The sequence below is a fragment of the Coregonus clupeaformis genome, chromosome 20 (assembly GCF_020615455.1).
Source record: "Coregonus clupeaformis isolate EN_2021a chromosome 20, ASM2061545v1, whole genome shotgun sequence".
In the NCBI taxonomy this organism is placed as follows: domain Eukaryota; kingdom Metazoa; phylum Chordata; class Actinopteri; order Salmoniformes; family Salmonidae; genus Coregonus; species Coregonus clupeaformis.
Genome location: NC_059211.1, coordinates 50,475,352 through 50,500,149, shown reverse-complemented (window position 1 = coordinate 50,500,149; position 24,798 = coordinate 50,475,352). Strand labels below are relative to the sequence as shown.

At 43.1% G+C, this 24,798-nt stretch overlaps 4 protein-coding genes across 4 annotated transcripts; 1 reads left to right on the top strand and 3 right to left on the bottom strand.

Annotated features, from left to right (window-relative positions):
• Positions 1-353: 353 nt before the first annotated feature.
• pdcb (phosducin b) lies at positions 354-9,433 on the top strand. The gene is made up of 4 exons (XM_041840525.2): positions 354-458; positions 6,753-6,814; positions 7,558-7,706; positions 8,048-9,433. The coding sequence occupies exons 2-4, from the start codon at positions 6,769-6,771 to the stop codon at positions 8,576-8,578; spliced, it is 726 nt and encodes a 241-aa protein (XP_041696459.1). The 5' UTR covers positions 354-458; positions 6,753-6,768; the 3' UTR covers positions 8,579-9,433.
• Positions 9,434-16,666: 7,233 nt separating this feature from the next.
• LOC121533020 (protein odr-4 homolog) lies at positions 16,667-18,263 on the bottom strand. The gene is made up of 4 exons (XM_041838787.1): positions 18,254-18,263; positions 18,037-18,173; positions 17,849-17,930; positions 16,667-17,426 (listed from the first exon to the last, which is right to left on the bottom strand). Exons 1-4 carry the CDS (start codon positions 18,261-18,263, stop codon positions 17,134-17,136), a joined length of 522 nt encoding a protein of 173 aa, XP_041694721.1. The 3' UTR covers positions 16,667-17,133.
• A 61-nt stretch (positions 18,264-18,324) lies between these two features.
• Positions 18,325-21,191, bottom strand: LOC121532850 (protein odr-4 homolog). Its single transcript, XM_041838643.1, has 4 exons — positions 21,096-21,191; positions 19,061-19,097; positions 18,755-18,892; positions 18,325-18,571 (listed from the first exon to the last, which is right to left on the bottom strand). The coding sequence occupies exons 2-4, from the start codon at positions 19,079-19,081 to the stop codon at positions 18,473-18,475; spliced, it is 258 nt and encodes an 85-aa protein (XP_041694577.1). The 5' UTR covers positions 19,082-19,097; positions 21,096-21,191; the 3' UTR covers positions 18,325-18,472.
• A 56-nt stretch (positions 21,192-21,247) lies between these two features.
• On the bottom strand, positions 21,248-22,724 carry LOC121532852 (protein odr-4 homolog). The gene is made up of 5 exons (XM_045205821.1): positions 22,671-22,724; positions 21,809-21,931; positions 21,585-21,689; positions 21,337-21,437; positions 21,248-21,251 (listed from the first exon to the last, which is right to left on the bottom strand). The coding sequence occupies exons 2-5, from the start codon at positions 21,914-21,916 to the stop codon at positions 21,248-21,250; spliced, it is 318 nt and encodes a 105-aa protein (XP_045061756.1). The 5' UTR covers positions 21,917-21,931; positions 22,671-22,724.
• Positions 22,725-24,798: the final 2,074 nt, after the last annotated feature.

Below are 24,798 nucleotides of genomic sequence, written 5' to 3'. Positions count from 1 at the left end.
CTCTTCTCTCTCTCTCTCTCTCTCTCTCTGTATTTTCTCCATTGCTCTCTTTCTCTCCTTTTATATGGTTTTATATGGTTATTTAGATCTCGGTACAGGTCTCTAATTCCTGTAGATCCTCTTAGGATCCCTGAGCTATTTCTGTTTGGTCCCACTGTAATGCCCAGAGCACCTTCTCTTAAATCTCTCTCAGGCCCAGTGATTGGCTGACACACACACACACACACACACACACACACACACACACACACACACACACACACACACACACACACACACACACACACACACACACACACACACACACACACACAAACACACACACACTCTCACACCCAGCATCCAACCCCACTCTATTCACAGCATTAGACATCCCGGTTGTGTGACTGACCACAGTCCAGTGTGAAGGAAGCTGACGATAACAGAGGAAGTGCTTCATTGTGACCGTAGGCTCACAGGTAAGGACAGAGCAGTAGATAAATACCTGATTCTGGGAACCTATGAGGCCAGTCTGACTGTGTGGCTTGGTGTGAATGGATAGATGGACTAACATGTTGCTGATGTTGGGCTGACTTCATCCTCTTTATCTCTCTTCTGGGTAAAGAGACCCTGGTGAGATAGTAATCGATTGATTGATTTAATCGATTAGATATTAAAAGTAGTAGGCTGCTCCAGCCAGAGACAACATTACATACAGTTAGCTGGTGGAGTAAAACAGAGAAATACACTATATTATTTGGGTTGCTGGATCCCACATAAAGGGTTGACATTTTTATGTTGTTGGCCATTAGATTTTTTTTTTGTTTGTGACTATTTTGTATTGCGTTGGAGTTTTTCACTCAGGAGATGGAGGAAAACAGGCAGACAGTGTTGGAGCTCGTTTGAAGGAAACTCATGTGCTTATATATGATTTTTATTTGGGCGGCACTTGGATTTTTTGAGTTTGTTTTTATTTTGTATATTTTGGGGGGGTTTCGACCCAGGAGATGAGGTGAGTTAAAGAACGGCATGTATGGTTTAATAATTGAGCCAATCATTTGTTTTTCGTGGCCAATATTCACAAAGGTCCCGATTCAGACTTAGGAAATATACGCCTGTTCTATGCCTTTCCTACGCACTTCTCAGTAGTTGGTATTCAGACTTACCTTATGCAGGTGTGGTTCCCTTGCACGCTGAATAAATGTAATTTAACTGTTTGTGAAATCCTCCCATTTGCTGGCCAACAGATTTTCTCGTGGATTTTTCATTCAATAGGGTTTTCAGTATATTTATTTAAATCCATCCCTTTAAATTTGGTGTACCTTTAATTAGAATTTTCTTGACAGACTCACTAGAATATATGGAGAGAACGGTTCAGAATATTAGGGATCAATGAAAGAAAGCCATCTAAATACACGCATATTCATCTCCTTTTCAGTACCAATTGGTAGATTTCAAAATACCCTGATCTTGTATATTATTTAGGGTTAGGAAAGTATTTATGAATAATAAATAAAATAAAACAGGTTTGGAGAATATATTGGTGAATCAAAAATACAGTGGTTTGATTGATCCTGAAAGTTACCATATTAAATTGTTCAATCCATTAAATATTGGAAGGTGAGAAAAGTGTACAATAGGGGCTGAACAGTAGTCCTATAAATCTACCCTAATAATCCTCACTAATCATGGAAGTGTGATGACAACTGTCCAGTTGTTGTGAACCGTGCGCCAGGCTCCAGGTTTAAACTGCTAACTATGGTCTGCGTTCCATAATGATTCAAATAGGCTACATGTCCCAAATTATTGCACAACTTGTAACACGTTAGCCTGATATAATCCACTATTGCTAGCGATCCTCAGGAACAACCACACGAACGTGACAGAGGAAAGAAAGGTAAGCTAACGATGTAATGGAATGATGCAAAATGTAAGGAAACTAACACTAAAGTCAGTGACAGTTATAAATGTATGTAGGTATAACTGACAGTGACAAGATACCAAATGTAAAAAATACACTGAAAAGTCTGGGCATATAATTAAAACATTCTAGAAATCATAAATCAACTTGGTAGGTTTGGTGCTATACTGTCATTTGTGCATGGCTACAGAAGCCTATAGCTTGGGTCTCCACATTTCATCCCAAGTTACAAGGCCAGCATTTCATAAACTTCACTGTGGAAAAGCTGATATGTTGATATGTTTCAGTTTGCTGCCATATGACTGGTTTCACATTTGTCTCCAGCAATCATAAGGTAAAATAGATCTAAAACAATTGTCATTTATATTTACAATCCCCTTATCCAAACAGCTTACTCATTTACCTAGCTCTTATCAATAGCTCTTATCAGTTTTGTAAATTACAGTGCATGGAGAATGATGTTATTTCTATCAGAAAAAATAAAGTAGATGTTGTTCCGCTTGGAACCGACAGGTTGCTCGACCTTATTCATTGTTTCATACTACATAAAGGTGGTAGAATGAGGTAATGAGGGAATTAAGTCAAGGTCAGAACACGGTGTATCTTTAGACACACCTCTGCCACGACTTCATTTCTTTGATCTCCACCCCCAAATGAATAGCGGGGTGAATAGCATGCTATTCTCATGCTTCAGTTCAAGGTCAGAATACACAGAGATAAAAGTGCATAAAAAGGTAATTACATTCCATTTACGTGCGCTTAACTCAGGTCGGAATTCCCCCCAAAGAGTCTCAGAGTAAGATCAGTTTTGCCGTTTAGATAATAATGGATACGATTACATGGACGGGGTATCTGAACGTAGATCAGCACTCCTCCTCTGAGACACTTTTTAAATACGGGCCCAGATCTGATATTCTGCTTATCTGCTGTTTGGAATACAGGATGGTGCGTGTTAGTGGTGCTGAACGTCTATGGTTTAATAAACTGGTTCTCAGTGTACCTATTGGTACCGTTACATGGACATTTGAGTCATCTGGCTAATATCAGCTTTAGCAGATAGATTGTGGCTTTTATCAATGTAACTGTCTGCATCATGTTCAATCCCCCATATATTTTTCCTGTAAATATATATATTATTTTATTATATTATTTATTATTTTCCTCTAACCCTACCATCCCTCCCCTAATTGGAGTAAACTAATGGACAACAATACTTAGGCTTCCACTTCCAGCTTATCCATACATTTCACGGACAGTATAGTCTACAGTGGCTTGCGAAAGTATTCACCCCCCCTTGGCATTTTTCCTATTTTGTTGCCTTACAACCTGGAATTAAAATAGATTTTTTGGGGGTTTGTATCATTTGATTTACACAACATGCTTACCACTTTGAAGATGCAAAATATATTTTTTTGTGAAACAACAAGAAATAAGACAAAAAAACAGAAAACTTGAGCGTGCATAACTATTCACCCGTGTTTGCTTATTTTTTTCTTTAAGCAATGGCTTTTTTCTGGCCACTCTTCTGTAAAGCCCAGCTCTGTGGAGTGTACGGCTTAAAGTGGTCCTATGGACAGATACTCCAATCTCCGCTGTGGAGCTTTGCAGCTCCTTCAGGGTTATCTTTGGTCTCTTTGTTGCCTCTCTGATTAATGCCCTCCTTGCCTGGTCCGTGAGTTTTGGTGGGCGGCCCTCTCTTGGCAGGTTTGTTGTGGTGCCATATGCTTTCCATTTTTTAATAATTGATTTAATGGTGCTCCATGGGATGTTCAAAGTTTCTGATATTTTTTTATAACCCAACCCTGATCTGTACTTCTCCACAACTTTGTCCCTGACCTGTTTGGAGAGCTCCTTGTTCTTCATGGTGCCGCTTGCTTGGTGGTTCCCCTTGCTTAGTGCTGTTGCAGACTCTGGGGCCTTTCAGAACAGGTGTATATATACTGAGATCATGTGACAGATCATGTGACACTTAGATTGCACACAGGTGGACTTTATTTAACTAATTATGTGACTTCTGAAGGTAATTGGTTGCACCAGATCTTATTTAGGGGCTTCATAGCAAAGGGTGTGAATACATATGCACGCACCACTTTTCCGTTATTATTTTTTTTAATTTCACTTCACCAATTTGGACAATTTTGTGAATGTCCATTACATTAAATCCAAATAAAAATCAATTTAAATTACAGGTTGTAATGCAACAAAATAGGAAAAACGCCAAGGGGGATGAATACTTTTGCAAGGCTCTGTATCTCTGAAGACTGTCCAGTTTTTATATCTATTTGCCATATATTTTTCAACTGTGCTGTGATGTTTCACAAATGTTCTGAACCTTTCCATTCTCATAGTTTCAAAGATAAACACCTTTGCTAAGAGTATTATTATATTATTGATCGATTGACTATGACTTATCAAATCACCCAGCAGAGTTAGCTCCAAGTAAATATTTTCAGCCATTCCTGAACCTGCGACCAAAAACAAGCTACATATGGGCAGTACCAAAACAAGTGATCTGATGATTTTGTCTCTTCGCAGAAAAATCTACAGAGCCGGATTCAAAACTCTAAGTTATGAATCCGGCGTCGTTTTATGTATCAGTTCATAAACCATGTGCCATGGAATTGGTACTTCGAAAATCTCCTCCCAACTATTTTGCAACCTGTATGGTGCAGCTGTCAATTTCTGGTCCTTAAATGAAACCGGTATACTTTTTTATTTATCACAATTTTCTTTAGCCAATTTTGATCTTTAATGCAGGGCCGACAGACAAGTTCCTTACCTTTTCCCCTTTCCACTTGCCTCCTCCATTTTTGCAGTAATGCTGCAATCAGTTGGTTCTTTACAGACGTTATTTATGAATGGCTCATCATGCTACATGGTGTTCTGGAACAAATGTGGACTCGCTAAAGGGCCAATGACTTCACAACTCCAATCAGGGAGATGAATCATCAAAGAGGAGTGCATCATGGCTATCCCCTGCATAGCCTGGACACTGTAATCACAAACCCACCCTTAGAGATGGGGGATGGGGGGGGGTTGCCATGGAGACATTCTTCCTTGTGGTAGGCTGTTGGACAGACCAGGGTCAGAGGTTGGATACAGGAAGGAGGGAGGACTAAGGACTCACCTCAGATGTGGTGTGCTAAGATTTAAACACTGGAGTCAGTTTAATCTATTGACGTATTGGCTTAGAGTAAGCAACACTGTACCAGCCCAACCGCAAGCTTTACCTCAGTGTCCACACACACAAGGGAAGAAGGTGTCGGAATGCCTTGGAAAGTCAGTGTAACTCTGTGGTGGGTGATCTGTCAGTTGGAAAGTCAGTGTAACTCTGGGGTGGGTGATCTGTCAGTTGGAAAGTCAGTGTAACTCTGTGGTGGGTGATCTGTCAGTTGGAAAGTCAGTGTAACTCTGGGGTGGGTGATCTGTCAGTTGGAAAGTCAGTGTAACTCTGGGGTGGGTGATCTGTCAGTTGGAAAGTCAGTGTAACTCTGGGGTGGGTGATCTGTCAGTTGGAAAGTCAGTGTAACTCTGTGGTGGGTGATCTGTCAGTTGGAAAATCAGTGTAACTCTGTGGTGGGTGATCTGTCAGTTGGAAAGTCAGTGTAACTCTGTGGTGGGTGATCTGTCAGTTGGAAAGTCAGTGTAACTCTGGGGTGGGTGATCTGTCAGTTGGAAAGTCAGTGTAACTCTGTGGTGGGTGATCTGTCAGTTGGAAAGTCAGTGTAACTCTGGGGTGGGTGATCTGTCAGTTGGAAAGTCAGTGTAACTCTGGGGTGGGTGATCTGTCAGTTGGAAAGTCAGTGTAACACTGTGGTGGGTGATCTGTCAGTTGGAAAGTCAGTGTAACTCTGGGGTGGGTGATCTGTCAGTTGGAAAGTCAGTGTAACTCTGGGGTGGGTGATCTGTCAGTTGGAAAGCCAGTGTAACTCTGGGGTGGGTGATCTGTCAGTTGGAAAGTCAGTGTAACACTGTGGTGGGTGATCTGTCAGTTGGAAAGTCAGTGTAACTCTGTGGTGAGTGATCTGTTAGTCAGAGGTTAGACTATATGTGTCCTGCCGTCACCTGGTTAACATCACAATAGAGAGGTTTATAGGAGAGAGAGAGACAAAAGAGAAAAATAATGAGTGGAAAAGCTTCCCCAAATAGATTTAAAAATATTTAAAACATGATGATTTCGTTAAAGCACACATATAAGTAAAAAAATATGTCTGGTGGCTGTTGGTTTTCCAGTATTTTTCCAGGAATGGCACCTTAACCCCTTCCTCCTTTTCTTTAGCCCCTCCTCCTTTCCATTACAAACAATCCAGAGAGAATCTAACCCTCACGTGCCAACCACTAACAAGAGGGATCGGATACCAGAGTAATCCACTCAAACCACATTAACTTGATTAGCACTTCCAGGAAAGCTCCATGGGCATACAGGGCTAGAACCTTTCCAAACACGCTTGATTACATAATGTTATTGGGGGACTAGTCTCTCTTGACAGACTGAGATTTGGTTTTGGGAGCTAAGATTATTTGGGGATCACAGAATTGAAATAGGTAGAGCAGTCATTCTGTCTGATATCAATGGCCCTCAGTCCCAAAAAGGATTATATGGTGTCAACATGCAACATCTCAGCTGTCACTTTGGCCTACTATAAAGAGTGTTTTTCAGAGACAACACTGAAGAGTACATCCCCTATGAGCACACCAAACACCACTCAAAATGGCCGAACTGCAAAATATGATAATCCTGAATGATCTTGAGCTTTATTGTCACAATGTTCCTTTTGTTCAATGAACGATGGTTTAGGTTCTGAGAGACTTTTAAAACATCCCCTCCCCTCCTGTGTTCTGTTTCCAACAGCTAAATCTCAAACATAATGTCTGGAAACGTCGATGAGGAGGAGGCCAATGTCACCCACACAGGTGAGGATGAGGCTAATGTGTGTGTCTGTTTGTGTGTGTGTGTGAGTGTGTGATTAAAGTGTGGAGGTGGTGTCTTGGACATTTACAGTTCATCCTTAGAACATTTAGGTCTATCTGAGATCAGACCTATATAAGACACCGGCAACAGTCTGTCTGCTTTTCCACAGTAAGCCTGATAGGATATATGGCATTATTCCTTTGAATCAGGGACAGGTCAAATACAGCACACAGCCGGCAAGCAGCCACCCACTAGAAAGGGATAAGCAATGTTAGTAGCAGGTAGCAGAGAGACACAGAGCTCTGTGGTGTTCTGGCACTGACAGACGCTCTAAGCTACTTTCCTACCTGCTCCTACGCAACCAAGGTGCAATTAGAAGACAGCCTTAAGCGTCTAGTTTAGGCCATAATCCATCAGAGGGCGGGAGACCACAGGAACCCTAGGGCCAACCCATCCAGCACTGCACATTGTACATCTGTCAATCACACACACAGTCTGCTGTGTTCATCTGAGTCACAGCCCAAAACAAAGATGGCTGCTGCCATGTATAAACTCTATTTTGGTGGAGTCTCGGCACATGACATCAAGGATACTGTTCTGCAATTCTGTGTCAGTTCGGCACACCAGGTCAATGGCAGTAGGCCTACAAACATTACAAACCATTGAGGATGACAAGACAGGAGTCTGGGGCTTACAGTATTTCCATATGACCACAAATGAATGATCGTTGTCCTGTTTTTTCCAGGCCCAAAGGGAGTGATCAATGACTGGAGGAGGTTTAAGCTTGAGAGCATGGACCAGGAGTCCCTGCCCCCCCAGAAGAGAGAGCTGCTCAGGCAGATGTCCTCCCCACACAGGCCCAAAGACGACGGCAGGGGAGGCCTCAACCGCAAGGTGGGTTAGATTAGGTTACATCACAGTTTAATGTGTATTTCTATGGTCCAAATGCACAAACAGAAACATGCTGACAAATGTACACCTTAAATGAGTTCACTTAAGTGTCCCCTTCCAGTATCTTGGACCGGTCAATTGAACACCCAGACTAGGTCTCTCTATGTCTCATTATACAGATGGCTAACATAGTCTAAACAGGTGTGACTCTAATGATATATGGGCTGTAAACACTAACTGCCTTAGTGAGCTAAAAACAAAACAAGACATGACTGTGTAAGGAGACAGTGTCCATGACGATCAATAAACTGTAAATCATTCTTTGTTCATTGTCATGGTTTTAGATGAGCGTACAGGAGTACGAGCTGATTAAGGAGGATGACGAGAAGTGCATGAAAAAGTACCGCAAGCAGTGCATGCAGGAGATGCACGAGCGCCTCAGCTTCGGGCCCAAGTTCGAGGGTGTGTACGAGCTGGACAGCGGCGAGGCATTCCTGGAGGTAATTGAGAAGGAGCACCGGCTCACCGTGGTGGTTGTGCACATCTACAAGGAAGGGATCAAAGGTTGCGAGGCGCTCAACTCCTGCCTGGACTGCCTGGCCACCGAGTACACCAGCGTCAAGTTTTGCAGGATTGACGCGGCGGCGACTGGTGCGGGGGAGCGCTTCACTGACAGCGTCCTGCCCACCATGCTGGTGTACAAGGCCGGCGAGCTGCTGGGGAACTTCCTGGCCACCAACCAGCACTTCAACGAGGAGTTCTTCGCCACCGACGTGGAGGCTTTCCTCAACGGCTACGGCCTGCTGCCGGAGAAAGATGTAGTGGTTGGTGGAGAGGAAGAGGAGGCAGCCGTGGATGTGGAGGCAGTGGAGTGATGGAGGAATGGAAATGGAGGTGGGATGAAAGGGTTGCGGAAGGGAGGTGTGTGGAGGAGGAGATGGAGGACAGGGGTTTATGGTGGAGTGGAGTGATGAAGGGATGGTGGGGTTGAAGGAGGGAAGTATGTGGAGGAGGATTGATGCTTATTTTGTGTAACAGAGAGTAGCAGACGCACACATACTGGGCTGACTGCACTAGAGCGGCCTGAGCGTACTGTAGAGGGAGTCCATTCCCTAAATGAGGGATAATATAATGTCCATCCAGGGAAGAAACCTCAGCAGCCTGAATACAGGTGGCATGTGTACCAGATGTGGATTAGGGTTTGAATTCCTACTAGAAAATGACAAGTTACCCTGCAGTTCCAGTTAACTTATTGTTGGGCCAAAGTTGGTCTATTAATAGGCTACTTGTATGTAAAGGGGGAAAACGAGACATATAATAATATATCATTTAGCAGACACTTTAATCCAAAGCGATTTACAGTCATGCGTGCATACATTTTTACGTATGGGTGGTCCCGGGGATCTTGTAACGCCATGCTCTACCAATTGAGCTACAGAGGACCACATCACATATTGGGCTGATTCTGATTAGGATTACTCTGGGTCCAGGACACCAGCCTATGGTGTTTCTGGGTAAAAGTTACTATATTATATATGTCATATTTTCAAGTTTTTAGAATAATATTTTTTCAAGGTTTAATAACAGATTTATTTTAGGGATTTACAAATGCTGTAAGATTATTTTCAGTTATGCCTGACATACTGTATATACTATTTAATCAAACGAAACAAAAAAAACATTAAAAAAAACTTTACAAACCAAATGTGTCATTGAATTGCTAATTAATGAATTTTGTAACATTATTCGAACTTTTGGAAAAGCATCCATGTGTCAACTAAGACTAACTTGCCAACTGATTTTTAGAAAATGCTACATAGCCAGTGCAGTAGTTACACACACTTATCTGGAAAAGCCATTGACAAGCGGCCTGCTACATGATCCTTTTGAAGAAGTGACATAAAGTCGTCATGGAAACATCCCACTCAGTTGTCTAGGAAACATTGTTGCTTTTGTGCAGGATTTAGCTGATTCCACTGGCCCCTTAGTGCTATATATTGACATGAATGTACTTTGGTGCGAAAAGTGCAAATCAATCCCAGAACAACTGCAAAGGACCTCGTGAAGATGCTGGAGGAAACAGGTACAAAAGTATCTATATCCACCGTAAAACGAGTCCTATATCGACATAACCCGAAAGGCCGCTCAGCAAGGAAGAAGCCACTGCTCCAAAACCGCCATTAAAAAGCCAGACTACGATTTGAAACTGCACAAGGGGACAAAGATCGTACTTTTTGGAGAAATGTCCTCTGGACTGATGAAACAAAAATATAACTGTTTGGCCATAATGACCATCGTTATGTTTGGAAAAAAGTGGGGCTTGCAAGCCGAAGAACACCATCCCAACCGTAAAGAACAGGGGTAGCAGCATCATGCTGTGGGGGTGCTTTGCTGCAGGAGGGACTGGTGCACTTCACAAAATAGATGGTATCATGAGGAAGGAAAATGATGTGGATATATTGAAGCAACCTCTCAAGACATCAGTCAGGAAGTTAAAGCTTGGTCGCAAATGGGTCTTCCAAATAGACAATGACCCCAAGCATACTTCCAAAGTTGTGGCAAAATGGCTTAAGGACAACAAAGTCAAGGTATTGGAGTGGCCATCACAAAGCCCTGACCTCAATCCTATAGAAAATGTGTGGGCAGAACTGAAAAAGCATGTGCGAGCAAGGAGGCCTACAAACCTGACTCTGTTACACCAGCTCTGTCAGGAGGAATGGGCCAAAATTCACCCAACTTATTGTGGGAAGCTTGTGGAAGGCTACCCGAAACGTTTGACACAAGTTAAACAATTTAAAGGCAATGCTACCAAATACTAATTGAGTGTATGTAAACTTCTGACCCACTGGGAATGTGATGAAAGAAATAAAAGCTGAAATAAATCATTCTCTCTACTATTATTCTGACATTTCACATTCTTAAAATAAAGTGGTGATCCTAACTGACCTAAGACAGGGAATTTTTACTAGGATTAAATGTCAGGAATTGTGAAAAACTGTTTAAATGTATTTGGCTAAACTTCTGACTTCAACTGTATATAAGCTGTTATATAAAACATAAACGCTGGCTTGTCTTCAATAATGGCTAACTAATAGTTCAAGCCATTGGGAGACTTTTAAGTCCAATTGATTCTAGACCAGACATACAGATTTTGCAGATCACACCATAACATGTTATCAAGTCATTTCTAATGTGATATAACTCCAGTACATTATTTTAGGACGCTAAAAGGCACTTTATGCAGGGAAGAAGAGTAAGGAACACAGAGAATTCAGAGGGTCTCTCAGAGTCAGACAGACAGACAGACAGACAGACAGACAGACTGACCGAGAATGACAGACAGACGGGGTGGCCTCCTCCCTCTCGTTGAGTCTCTCTCCTCCCGGGTTAAGTTTGAGTGGCAGGCTCTCACACGTTGAACAACCTTGCCACATACATAACTACAGCACATAAATGACTTCGCTGTGACCCCAGCACAGGTTGAAAAGTTCACGCATAAAAAAATATATAATAAGCACCAGGGAGTTATTCAAGCACACGTTCATTATTTACCCACAATTTGATATGTCATAAATTCAATTACGGTGCTTCCTATTTAGTGGAAACTGACAGACGCACATGCGTGCACATGGAACATATGGAAGCGTGCTTCTGGTTGAACTGTGGTCTGAACTGTGGCTGAACCCTGAATTATGGGAACAGAACAGGGGTTCACCATGATGAAGACAGAAGGTAGTGTATTGGATGCTGGTGTGCTGTGAGTGTAGAACAAGTTCATAACTAACAAAGAAGAGAAAAGCTCATCGGCCCCCTATTTGATGTTGGCAGCAGTCTCCACATTCCAACCAGGGACCCAGATGTTCAACAGGATTGCATGGTGCACCCTCTTCTGTTGAGGCGCCATACTACACTAATCTACTGTACCATTTATTCCTATTCATGTAGGCCTATCCTTAGTTTTAACAGGCTGACCCCACTGAGACAGGAAGACCTATCCTAAGAATGCAGCAAATCTGTCACATCTGTCACCTAAAATCAACAATCAACAACCTGACCTTGATCTTTTGATGTTACTCACAGGAGGCTGCTGAGGGGAGGACGGCTCATAATAATGTCCGGAACGGCGCAAATGTAAGGGTGTCAAACGCCTTGAAACCGTGTGTTTGATACCATTCCACTGATTCCGCTCCAGTCATTACCACGAGCCCTTCCTCCCCAATTAAGGTGCCACCAGCCTCCTGTGTGTCACAGCATGGTGACGAAACAAACTGTCAGAACAATGTCAGACATTCCACAGTCTTACATCATTCCCAATTAAGGAGTGTCATGTTATGATGAGGGGGTCCGTGTGATCACAGTGATCTCCTCTAGCTGATCAGGCTCTCTAATCCTTTTATAGGATTAAGTCACGAGCCTCTGTGGCTATTTAGCTGGCCTGGCTTCTCTCTCTCTCTCTCTCTCTCTCTCTCTCTCTCTCTCTCTCTTCCTCTCTCTCTCTTCCTCTCTCTCTCTCTCTCTTCCTCTCTCTCTCTTCCTCTCTCTCTCTCTCTCTCTCTCTCTCTCTCTCTCTCTCTCTCTCTCTTCCTCTCTCTCTCTTCCTCTCTCTCTCTCTCTCTCTCTCTCTCTCTTCCTCTCTCTCTCTCTCTCTCTCTCTCTCTCTCTCTCTCTCTCTTCCTCTCTCTCTCTTCCTCTCTCTCTCTCTCTCTTCCTCTCTCTCTCTTCCTCTCTCTCTCTCTCTCTCTCTCTCTCTCTCTTCCTCTCTCTCTTCCTCTCTCTCTCTCTCTCTCTCTCTCTCTCTCTCTCTCTCTCTCTCTCTCTCTCTCTCTCTCTCTCTCTCTCTCTCTCTCTCTCTCTCTCTCTCTCTCTTCCTCTCTCTCTCTTCCTCTCTCTCTCTCTCTCTCTCTCTCTCTCTCTCTCTCTCTCTCTCTCTCTCTCTCTCTCCTCTCTCTCTCTTCCTCTCTCTCTCTCTCTCTCTCTCTCTCTCTCTCTCTCTCTCTCTCTTCCTCTCTCTCTCTCTCTCTCTCTCTCTCTCTCTCTCTCTCTCTCTCTCTCTCTCTCTCTCTCTCTCTCTCTCTCTCTCTCTCTCTCTCTCTCTCTCTCTCTCTCTCTCTCTCTCTCTCTCTCTCTCTCTCTCTCTCTCTCTCTCTCTCTCTCTCTCTCTCTCTCTCTCTCTCTCTCTCTCTCTCTCTCTCTCTCTCTCTCTCTCTCTCTCTCTCTCTCTCTCTCTCTCTCTCTCTCTCTCTCTCTCTCTCTCTCTCTCTCTCTCTCTCTCTCTCTCTCTCTCTCTCTCTCTCTCTCTCTCTCTCTCTCTCTCTCTCTCTCTCTCTCTTCCTCTCTCTCTCTCTCTCTCTCTCTCCCTCTCTCTCTTCCTCTCTCTCTCTCTCTCTCTCTCTCTCTCTCTCTCTCTCTCTCTCTCTCTCTTCCTCTCTCTCTCTTCCTCTCTCTCTCTCTCTCTCTCTCTCTCTCGCCACAGGTACTCAAGACAATGATGATTGGTTGAGTCTAACTAGCCTCCAAGAGGTTCAAATCAAGAGTATTTCCTTACAAACATGAAATTGCAAGTACACTGAACACAAATATAAACACAACATGTAATGTGTTGGTCCCATGTTTCATGAGCTAAAATAGAAGATCCCAGAAATGTTCCATATGCAAAAAAAGCTTATTTCTCTCACATTTTGTGAACAAATTTGTTTACATCCCTGTTAGTGAGCATTTCTCCTTTGCCAAGACAATCCATCCACCTGACAGGTGTGACATATCAAGAAGCTGATTAAACAGCATGATCATTACACATGTGCACCTTGTGCTGGGTGCAATAAAAGGCCACTCTAAAATGTGAAGTTGTAACACAACACAATGGCACAGATGTCTCAAGTGGCATGCTAACAGCAGAAATGTCCACCAGAGCTGTTGCCAGAGAATTTAATGTTCATTTCTCTACCATAAGCCACCTCCAACGTCGTTTTAGAGAATTTCGCAATGCGTCCAACCGGCCTCAGAACCGCAGACTACGTGTAACCACACCAGCCCAGGACCTCCACATCTGGCTTTTTTCACCAGTGGGATCATCTGAGACCAGCCACCCGGACAGCTGATGAAACTGTGGGTTTGCACAACCGAAGAATTTCTGCACAAACTGTCAGAAACCGTCTCAGGGAAGCTCATCCGCGTGCTCGTTGTCCTCACCAGGGTCTTGACCTGACTGCAGTTCGGCGTTGTAACAGACTTCAGTGGGCAAATGCTCACCTTCGATGGCCGCTGGCACGCTGGAGAAGTGTGCTCTTCATGGATTAATCCAGGTTTCAACTGTACCAGGCAGATGGCAGACAGCGTGTATGGCGTCGTGTGGGCGAGCGGTTTGCTGATGTTAACGTTGTGAACAGAGTGCCCCATGGTGGCGGTGGGGTTATGGTATGGGCAGGCATAAGCTACGGACAGCGAACACAATTGCATTTTATTGATGGCAATTTGAATGCACAGAGATACCGTGATGAGATCCTAAGGCCCATTGTCGTGCCATTCATCCGCCGCCATCACCTCATGTTTCAGCATGATAATGCACGGCCCCATGTCGCAAGGATCTGTACACAATTCCTGGAAGATGAAAATGTCCCAGTTCTGGGATGCTCTGGATCGACGTGTACGACAACATGTTCTGTGTTCCAGTTCCTGCCAATATCCAGCAACTTCACACAGCCATGGAAGAGGAGTGGGACAACATTCCACAGGCCCCAATCAACAGCATTATCAACTCTATTTTAAAGGAGATGTGTCACGCTGCATGAGGCAAATGGTGGTCACACCAGATACTGACTGCTTTTCTGATCCACAACCATATATATTTTTTTAAAGGTATCCATGACCAACAGATGCATATCTGTATTCCCAGTCATGTGAAATCCATAGATTAGGGCCTAATTTATTTATTTCATTCGACTGATTTGAACTGTAAATCAGTAAAATCTTTGAAATTGTTGCATGTTGCATTTATATTTTTGTTCAGTGTATATTCTGTATTATTCTCTGAAATTGTATTCAGATTGTATTTGGCCTTTGCTGTATAATAGCCTACAGTAAGTGTTGTGTATCTGCGGTGGTTGCTGTTGATGTCAGGGTTCAGGAGTGCAGTGTAAGCCTGTAGCAATGTTGAGAGAAAACATCAAGTGCCGTATGGAAGGGCTGAGACACAGATATTAGCACCAAACAAAACAAGATCTATAAAGTTCCATAACGTCAACACTGTAGCGCTGTACCAAAACACATGACATAATGCGTGTTATTTAACTGCTACATTTATGTTTAGACAGTGGGCTATGCATGAATCCCCCGAGACTTCCGAGAACGAGATTAGCTAACACAAATATTTACCTACAATAGTTATAATAAGCTCCCCCATCCCTCTCTCTCTGTTTATTGTGTAGGTTGTTTCTCAGTTTGTGTTGTGTGCTTTGATTCATGGCACCAGCTGCAACACTCTAGTTGACCCACACAAAACCCCACTGAGATGACGTCACATCATGAGGCATGACAAAGGGCTGAGGACCCGGTCCGGGGCATGATGCTCCCATTAGTATGTAAAACTATAGCAGCTGGTGGCTCTGATCTCATGTGAAAATAAATGGGCAAAATACACACGACTCCTTCCATGTGACTTTGCTGTCTCACACCGCAAATATGAATGGGCCCCTCTAACAATGAACCCAGAAAGTGTATTTCTAGACACACTGTCATCTGTTACTGGAATGGGTGAATAGAAACTGGAAAACACATCTTAACTTCCTTGTCATTTCACAGGCCCCTTTAATTTACGGGAATCCGGGGGATGTTCTGATGCCCTGTGCGTGCCACATCCTGGGATTGAACCGCTTGACTCCGTGGGTCAGATTGTCACTCTTCCAGGACGACCATGTAGATGAGATAAGCCACCAGGGCGACTCCTGAAGCCGCTGCCACACCTACAACCCAGAGGAGTACTGAGTAATATGGACTGAGTAATATGGACTGAGTAATATGGACTGAGTAATATGGACTGAGTAATATGGACTGAGTAATATGGACTGAGTAATATGGACTGAGTAATATGGACTGAGTAATATGGACTGAGTAATATGGACTGAGTAATATGGAGGAGAGGGGAAAAGTAAACGGAAGGCGGGAGAGAGGCTATGCTGCATCGCAACATACCCTTGGTGATTTTGCGCCTCTGCTGGATCTTGTACACCGGGACCCAGGTGCAGTCCATGCCCTCCTCTGAATCTCCAACCAGAATAAAAGCTGTTAGACACTCAACTTCCTCTGCTTCTTAACTTCTTCCTAACTGCTTCCTACCTGCTTCCTACCTGCTTCTTACATGCTTCCTACCTGCTTCTTATATGCTTCCTAACTGCTTCCTACCTGCTTCCTAACTGCTTCCTACCTGCTTCCTAACTGCTTCCTACCTGCTTCTTACATGCTTCATACCTGCTTCTTACATGCTTCCTAACTGCTTCCTACCTGCTTCCTAACTGCTTCCTAACTGCTTCCTAACTGCTTTAGCTAATGGATTAGTTTCTCTAATGGAAGAACTCAGGGCAAGCGCTTGGTTGACCAGACATACCACACCTTACAAAAGCACCACCGCTAGGTGTGACAAATGTGATCTGTGTGGCCAGTACCTAAACCTACACTTGACCCCTGGATTTTGCTTTTCAGACAAGTATTGACCTCTCTGAGATGGATGACTCAATGGTAGAGTTTAACATAGCAGAGCGAGGCGAGGTTACTATTAGTGTACACATCACTAAACTACAGGCAGAAAGGCGGCAAGGAACCACCTTCTTTATTGTAACACATATCTGAAGCCTGGGGGAGATCAATTGACTTCAGCTATTTATTTTCCTCTGCTTGTCTTTTATAAAAAAAATCCACATTGATGCTCAATCATCTGTAAACCACACAGATGATTGTGGAAACAGGTCGCGACAAGATCTGAACACATACCGCAACTGTGTCACAAAGGGCACAGATATCTTATTGAGATGTACAGTATGCTATGGGTGGGACAGAAACTGAAACTGGGGAGGAACCTTATAAAGCAGACAGACACAGGTAGTGGCAAAAGTAAATAGAATAGAATAGAATAGAACGATTATCTAGAATATAACTAATTGCTGATAGCCTGCCCTACATGCATTTTAAAACATGACATCAAGAGGAATAAAGTTGATGACAGACAACAGGCATGTATGAGGAGGAAACAACATTTACTGCTGTGACATCATCTCACCTGTAATAGGCCTATTTAGGATAGCGGTCAAGTCACGTTTGAGTCACTCACTTTCCAAAATGTAGCCAAGTATATCTTCACCCCCTCAAGGAACATCAAGAGGACATTGGCTTAAGACAAAACATCTAGCTGACCACCAGATTATCTCATGGCAACTAGGGCTCAGGTCAAAAGTAGTGCACTATATGAGGAATAGGGTGCCATTTCAGACAGCATAGATGGAGCTGAACCAGTACCTAGCCTACCTTGGTGCCACTCTAACCTGCCCTGTACCAGCTGCTGGGTGATATGGAGCTGCCCGTCAGGGATGGTGAAGCCTACCCACTCCCTCACCCTCTCCTGGACAGCTGCCTCCGTCTTAGAGGAGAGTATGTAGTCACACAGAGAGATGCCAGTGTTGGGAACCAGGAAGAACAACCGCTTGGCCAGAGCCTGGGAGCCCATGAACGCATTCGCTATAGAGACACACGCACACACACACACATAGACACACGCAAACACACACACACGCAAACATGCAAACAAACACAAACACACACACATTTACAATCACATTTACATAATTTAGCAGACGCTCTTATCCAGAGCGACTTACAAATTGAGACATAGGCATGGATATCTGTAGGGTCACACATGCACACAGACATATGCGTACCTGTTTTATATACAAAGGTCAAAGATTGTTTTTACATATTTTACAGTTACTCAAGAGCCTCTGTCATATTGTCATGCATGATGCTAGTTGAGTGTACAAGAAAAACTACAGTGCCTGACCACCGCCATCTAGTGGCATAGCTGTGGACTACTTATTGAATTTCAAGGCCGTTTAAGACGTCCTACTGCACTGGTAACTAACTATTCATCAGTTGTATCCTACCTGAGTTTTCATCATTTGTCAGATGTTCAAATACGTTTTTGGCACTGCTGTACACACTCCTGATGATGTCCCTCTTGGTGTACTGTGAGTGACATGGTATCAAGGTCATTAACAAATCATCATGGAGATGCAGCTTAAGTGTTTGAAATAGTGGCTGCCGGTATTATCGGTGCCCACAGTTGCCCTACCATGGTGGTGGTCTTGGCAGTGGTCCTCGCAGGGTTCATGTACGCTCTGCACCACAGACTCCCCTTCAGTCTCAGGATACAGCTGCGTACCTGCACTGACGCGGTGGAGGGCCTCTCCCCCAGCTTGCCCCCCCCGCCTACAAGACAACCCAGAGAGGAGAGCAGCAACGTGGGTTCATCTGAACCTCTCTATATGGAGCAGATTTGGGCCCCTTACACTGATCCATTACAATGGAAGATTTGAAGTACAACAATCTGATTTTACAGTCATTTCTTACATATTCCCACTTCCTGTTGGGATGAAGATCTGACCTTGGATCTTTATCCTTTGTGAAATTGTTCTCTAAAGAACATACAGGAGGTAAACAGTTGTCGTTCACAAGGATCATCAGCAATGACGTTTCAATGTTCAGTTGCACACCACACCAAACTTGCCTTAGTTGGGGGGGTTCAAATTTGTCTCAGCTGGTAGCTTTTTGTTGTTGAGGAGACAAACACTGCCCTCAGTCTTCTTTGCCCACCTATTCATCCCATCCTAACACAGATAAGAGGTTTTCTCACTTTGTCAGTAGAAGTAGTGGTGGAAGAAGTCCTGTCTGATGTAAGACTGAAGGTGTAATAAACATGTAACAATAATAATCATTATACTAGGCCTCCGTCCAAAATGGCACCACATTCCCTATATAGTGCACTACTTTTGACTGGGGCCCTAGGTTACCTTCATGGCCCGCATCAGACCGTGGTGGGTCTTGTCCTTGATAGGGAACATCAGGTCGATGTCCATGGGGCAGACTGCAACGGGCCAGAGCGCTATCATCCACTGCAGGTAACGCCATGTCGCAGATTTAGAAGATTTCTGGAAGACATGACGCAGTAAGTCAACGTTTAGCAACACTAACCAGGAACGAAAGCGCATCTCTTTCTCTCCTTCTCTCCCGCTAATCCTGCAGTGTATGGCGGTGCTAGAGGATGATACACATGCAATTGAATGAATGAGTAAAATGTTGAAAATCTCTGTACTCACACTGGGTTCTTTAATGTTCATAATCCAGCAAGTCACTCTGTGATGAAATTGTTAAGAAAGAGTGTGTTCTCTTTAGTCTTTGTGTTACAGTGGGGAAAAAAGTATTTAGTCAGCCACCAATTGTGCAAGTTCTCCCACTTAAAAAGATGAGAGAGGCCTGTAATATTCATCATAGGTACACGTCAACTATGACAGACAAAATGATAAAAAAAAATCTCCAGAAAATCACATTTTAGGATTTTTTATGAATTTATTTGCAAATTATGGTGGAAAATAAGTATTTGGTCAATAACAAAAGTTTCTCAATACTTTGTTATATACCCTTTGTTGGCAATGACACAGGTCAAACGTTTTCTGTAAGTCTTCACAAGGTTTTCACACACTGTTGCTGGTATTTTGGCCCATTCCTCCATGCAGATCTCCTCTAGAGCAGTGATGTTTTGGGGCTGTCGCTGGGCAACACAGACTTTCAACTCCCTCCAAAGATTTTCTATGGGGTTGAGATCTGGAGACTGGCTAGGCCACTCCAGGACCTTGAAATGCTTCTTACGAAGCCACTCCTTCGTTGCCCGGGCGGTGTGTTTGGGATCATTGTCATGCTGAAAGACCCAGCCACGTTTCATCTTCAATGCCCTTGCTGATGGAAGGAGGTTTTCACTCAAAATCTCACGATACATGGCCCCATTCATTCTTTCCTTTACACGGATCAGTCGTCCTGGTCCCTTTGCAGAAAAACAGCCCCAAAGCATGATGTTTCCACCCCCATGCTTCACAGTAGGTATGGTGTTCTTTGGATGCAACTCAGCATTCTTTGTCCTCCAAACACGACGAGTTGAGTTTTTACCAAAAAGTTCTATTTTGGTTTCATCTGACCATATGACATTCTCCCAATCCTCTTCTGGATCATCCAAATGCACTCTAGCAAACTTCAGACGGGCCTGGACATGTACTGGCTTAAGCAGGGGGACACGTCTGGCACTGCAGGATTTGAGTCCCTGGCGGCGTAGTGTGTTACTGATGGTAGGCTTTGTTACTTTGGTCCCAGCTCTCTGCAGGTCATTCACTAGGTCCCCCTGTGTGGTTCTGGGATTTTTGCTCACCGTTCTTGTGATCATTTTGACCCCACGGGGTGAGATCTTGTGTGGAGCCCCAGATCGAGGGAGATTATCAGTGGTGTTGTATGTCTTCCATTTCCTAATAATTGCTCCCACAGTTGATTTCTTCAAACCAAGCTGCTTACCTATTGCAGATTCAGTCTTCCCAGCCTGGTGCAGGTCTACAATTTTGTTTCTGGTGTCCTTTGACAGCTCTTTGGTCTTGGCCATAGTGGAGTTTGGAGTGTGACTGTTTGAGGTTGTGGACAGGTGTCTTTTATACTGATAACAAGTTCAAACAGGTGCCATTAATACAGGTAACGAGTGGAGGACAGAGGAGCCTCTTAAAGAAGAAGTTACAGGTCTATGAGAGCCAGAAATCTTGCTTGTTTGTAGGTGACCAAATACTTATTTTCCACCATAATTTGCAAATAAATTCATAAAAAATCCTACAATGTGATTTTCTGGAAATTTTTTCCTCAATTTGTCTGTCATAGTTGACGTGTACCTATGATGAAAATTACAGGCCTCTCTCATCTTTTTCAGTGGGAGAACTTGCACAATTGGTGGCTGACTAAATACTTTTTTCCCCCACTGTATGTGCGTGTGTGTCTGCGTGTGTGTCTGTGTGTGTGTCTGCGTGTGTGTCTGCATGTGTGTCTGTGTGTGTGTCTGTGTGTGTCTGAGTGTGTGTCTGCGTGTGTGTCTGCATGTGTGTCTTTGTGTGTGTGTCTGCGTGTGTGTGTCTGCGTGTGTGTCTGCATGTGTGTCTGCGTGTGTGGATGTGTGTGTGTCTGTGTGTGTGTCTGTGTGTGTGGATGTGTGTGTGTGTCTACGTGTATGGATGTGTGTGTCTGTGTGTGTATGGATGTATGTGTGTCTGTGTGTGTGTCTGTGTGTGTGTGTGTGTCATCAGCAGTGCAGACTGAGTAAGAGGATACTTTTTGGTGTTGGAGCAGATATGAAGCAGCACTCTGTCATTGGTGTCCTCCTCTGAGAAACCCCAAAGCCTGTCCTAGGATACACGGTTTTCCACAGCAACCATAGTCTAACAGAGAAGATGCAGACAGAATACAGACGAATGGATAAATTATTAGCTAGACAAACAAACCAAAAAACATGTAAAGAAAGAGAATTAAGAAAAAAAAAAAGCTTGACATTTGACAAAGAAGAAATTCCTGCCTCAGCCGCCTCATTTTCATATGGCTCTCTTTGGTCTGATGGGACGGGGAGACCACAAACATGCCCATCACAGACAGCCCTCCAGGCACCATGCGGTTCAGCTTTACCAAAAGGAAAAATGCAGGAGTCATTAACCAAACCATAGACACTTGAATATCATAACGCTATGACACCACAGTACAACTTAAGATCGTTTCAGAAAAAAATATCCTCCATATTTCTCAGGCATGTTCTCCAATAAATCTCACATGTTCTGCGTGATCTAGGATGTAGTCTTTGTCATCCTCATTCACCAGGCCACCAGGATTGTCCTCCTTTAGTGGGGTCATCACCGCATGCACCACAATCTCCCCCTGTATAAAAACTAATGTTGAACAATTACAATTATATTGAAACTTATATTGCATTGCATAGCCTAACATTAGAAAGAAGAACCATTTCCCCTTACATACAGTAGGCATAAATGTATCACCTGTCCAACTAAAAGTCCAATGATGTAAGATGTGCTTGCTTTCAGGTCAGCAAAGTATTTCTCCACTGCAGCATCAGCAATGATGCCTTTTCTCATTCCTTTTCCCATTTACACCAAGTTAATCTGCAATTACAAATTGTCAAAGTTGTGTCAATTCAAATCTGGCATTAGGAACAAAAGAGGTCAACACGACTTCTAAGATATACTAGTTATTTTAATTAATGCAAAAACCTTCAATGGTAAATATGATGTTTCGTATATACGGGCTCTTTGAAATACCCCGTAGGGCACTCCAGAGAACTAAATCCATTGTTTCAGATTGTTCTTCAAGTACTCTTACAGAGAGAGTTTCCCACCTCTCTGCTGGCCAATCAGAGTAGAGACTTGAGCGTGGTTTAGACTTACTCAGCCTATCCGTTGGCGCACAGGCTAGTCCCCCGCCTCTTAGCGCATCCCTGTTTCCAGGCATACATTCATCATAACAACCTGTCATAGTGAGAAGAGCCAGCTCCCCTAGACACCATTCCTACGTCCAAGGATGGTTCACAGATCACAAAGAACCAGTATAGTCTAGCATTTGGAGACACAAATTCTTATCTAATTTTACCCCCTAAAACAGCTCTCCACATCAATCACAGCTTGCCAGGTGTCACAACCTACATTAGCCCAGTCAAGAATGCATTCTTTCTAAGTTAGTCATCCCATCAATTTAGGAGAATAATAAATCTCTAATAAAATGAAGAACAATGAGAACTTTACTGTATAGGACTATAGGTAGGTATAGTCAGTGTATTGAAATAATGCAAGGATGTCAGATATTTAAGAGCAGACCATCATCATCTTCATCATCCAAGAAACTTACAGGGATTTTGTTTCAATGTCAGACGTTGGGATTCTGTTATTGCCCACTAAACACCACTTGACGGTCTATTTTCTACCTCGCTGAGTTTCCACTCTCATCTCCTCAACAGGTGATTTGAGAACATGTATGAAGTCATAATGCAGCAATGCATTGTGACAGAAGGAAGTTCAGCCGTTCTTTTATAGAACGTTATTCATCGTTATTTATCAAAGCATTGTAGTCTATGCAGTGGATTTATAAACGCCGATTGACCATGTTGAATCAGAGAAAACATGACCTCCATACAAAAAATCCCCACTTCGTCTGCTTCTCGCTGTATTTTCGAGCGGACAGATTTTGTGGCGGAGTCATGCCTCTCGCGTCGCCTCTTCCTCGCTCAGGGTGCGGTTTCCCAAAAGAATTCTAGGCTAAATTCATCCTCGCTTCATTCATTCATCCCAAAATCAACGTTGCAATGGAAAAAGCTCGTAGTCTAATGCTTGCTTCAGACCACTCGTAGAATAAATAAGTGAGTCGTTAGATGCTTTTTTGACCTTCCACGTCACTTTATACACAGATTTCAGCTAAACAGAATGAAATGGTTTATCCGTCTCTCTGTGACCGCCGATAACTTCAGAACGAAGTTGGCTCCAAATAGCCTACAAAGTTGCCAATGTCTTTGCAGTTTATACAAACAAGTGATGTATAAAATGATGCTTTAAATGAAAAGCGAGATGACTGCATTGAATATAAACAGTAGGCTATAGGCCTATTTCAATCATATTGAAATACATTTCATGTTAATCAATTGAGTTCTATTTTGCTACTTGTAGGCTACTGTCTGTAATTTCTCTCAATATATTTCATGATGTGTAGACTAACATGTGAGCAATGATGTGCCAAATCGGTGATTTAGTGCATTTTTATTGGGTAAGCATTAGAATAAGCCGCCTCAATATTTGCAGCCGTAGGTGGTAATAGGAGCTGATCAGTAGGCAATTGTGAAATAATTCTAATGATTTTAATGGAGAAAGCTGATCCGAAAGCAGCACTCCCTTGCTTTCGAGCCTATCAGTATCGACACATGCTCTACTGACTGTTATTGTCTGACTGGTGTTTTGGGAAATGCGTGTTAGGGAAGAGTAGGGTAAATTGAGATTTTTTAATTTCAGCAAGACTCCTTCAAGGGAACTATAGTATTCTTTCTTACAAATATATCTAGTCATGTTTCAGGATGTTGTGTATCCATGGAAATAATCAGAATTCATGTAAACATTGCAGTTTTGAAAACATAGCTTGTTCCAAACAAGTGGCCTCTTGGTACAGATATGTGGTAAATTGAGCCGCAGGACAGGGTCATTTAAGCCGCCTACAAATATTTGTACTGAAAGAAATATTACCACAACTTTTTAAAACCATGTCTATCTTTATTTCAATTCAACACACAATCGCTTTTTTTGTCTTTAAATAATTGTAAGCATATTTTTTTAAACATAGGCCCTGTTGTTACCTCATATCCCAGCAACAACGCCTTGCATTATGCCTGGGAAGAAAACACTTCAATTTGATGAACTTGCCATTGGCTCAACCATTGACTCAACTTACCCCAAGGCAAACATTTTTTATATATTAGTCCACACAGCTACAAGGATGTAGCTTATAGAGACCCAAACTGATGATAGAACAACCTTAAAATGATCTACTTTGGTTTAGATACAAGCATCATGAAACCTCAACACAATAAATTCATTTGACTTCGTGAAAATCAGTTTTTGGACCTAACTTGCTTACCACTTTTCCCATGTGGTTTCTTCCTTCACAGACTCCATGAAAGGTCTGTGCTATCTGGAATCCTTGGAAAGTCCCTACCCCATTGAAGTTGACGTTTAAAATGGTTAAGGTAAGGGTTAAGGTTAGGGTTGGGTAAGGGTTAAGGTTAGGGTTAGGGCTTAGGGTAGCGACGTGCCAAGGATCCCAGATAGCACTGACCCTCCATGAAATGATGACCTCTTCCTAAATATTTGGTCAAATTATTAATGTTGTGTACATGTATGGTTTCCTAGAAACAAAGGTGGCTCAATTTACCAATTTGGCTCAACTTACCCCACTCTCCCATACGTCTTTGGTAAGCTTAAGTTCCATAGCTATC

Coding starts and splice junctions, on each gene's coding strand:
- pdcb (XM_041840525.2), top strand. CDS start 6,769: ATGTCTGGAAACGTCGATGAGGAGGAGGCCAATGTCACCCACACAG. Junction 6,815..7,557: donor GGCCAATGTCACCCACACAG/GTGAGGATGAGG, acceptor TGTTTTTTCCAG/GCCCAAAGGGAGTGATCAAT. Junction 7,707..8,047: donor GGGGAGGCCTCAACCGCAAG/GTGGGTTAGATT, acceptor TCATGGTTTTAG/ATGAGCGTACAGGAGTACGA.
- LOC121532850 (XM_041838643.1), bottom strand. CDS start 19,081: ATGAACATTAAAGAACCCAGT. Junction 18,893..19,060: donor TGAACATTAAAGAACCCAGT/GTGAGTACAGAG, acceptor CATGTCTTCCAG/AAATCTTCTAAATCTGCGAC. Junction 18,572..18,754: donor GTCTGATGCGGGCCATGAAG/GTAACCTAGGGC, acceptor TATCTGTGTTAG/GATGGGATGAATAGGTGGGC.
- LOC121533020 (XM_041838787.1), bottom strand. Junction 17,931..18,036: donor CTGCCAAGACCACCACCATG/GTAGGGCAACTG, acceptor TGTCACTCACAG/TACACCAAGAGGGACATCAT. Junction 17,427..17,848: donor GACAAATGATGAAAACTCAG/GTAGGATACAAC, acceptor GTGTCTCTATAG/CGAATGCGTTCATGGGCTCC.
- LOC121532852 (XM_045205821.1), bottom strand. CDS start 21,916: ATGGGAAAAGGAATGAGAAAAGGCATCATTGCTGATGCTGCAGTGGAG. Junction 21,690..21,808: donor TTGGACTTTTAGTTGGACAG/GTGATACATTTA, acceptor GTTTTTATACAG/GGGGAGATTGTGGTGCATGC. Junction 21,438..21,584: donor TCCTAGATCACGCAGAACAT/GTGAGATTTATT, acceptor CTTTTGGTAAAG/CTGAACCGCATGGTGCCTGG.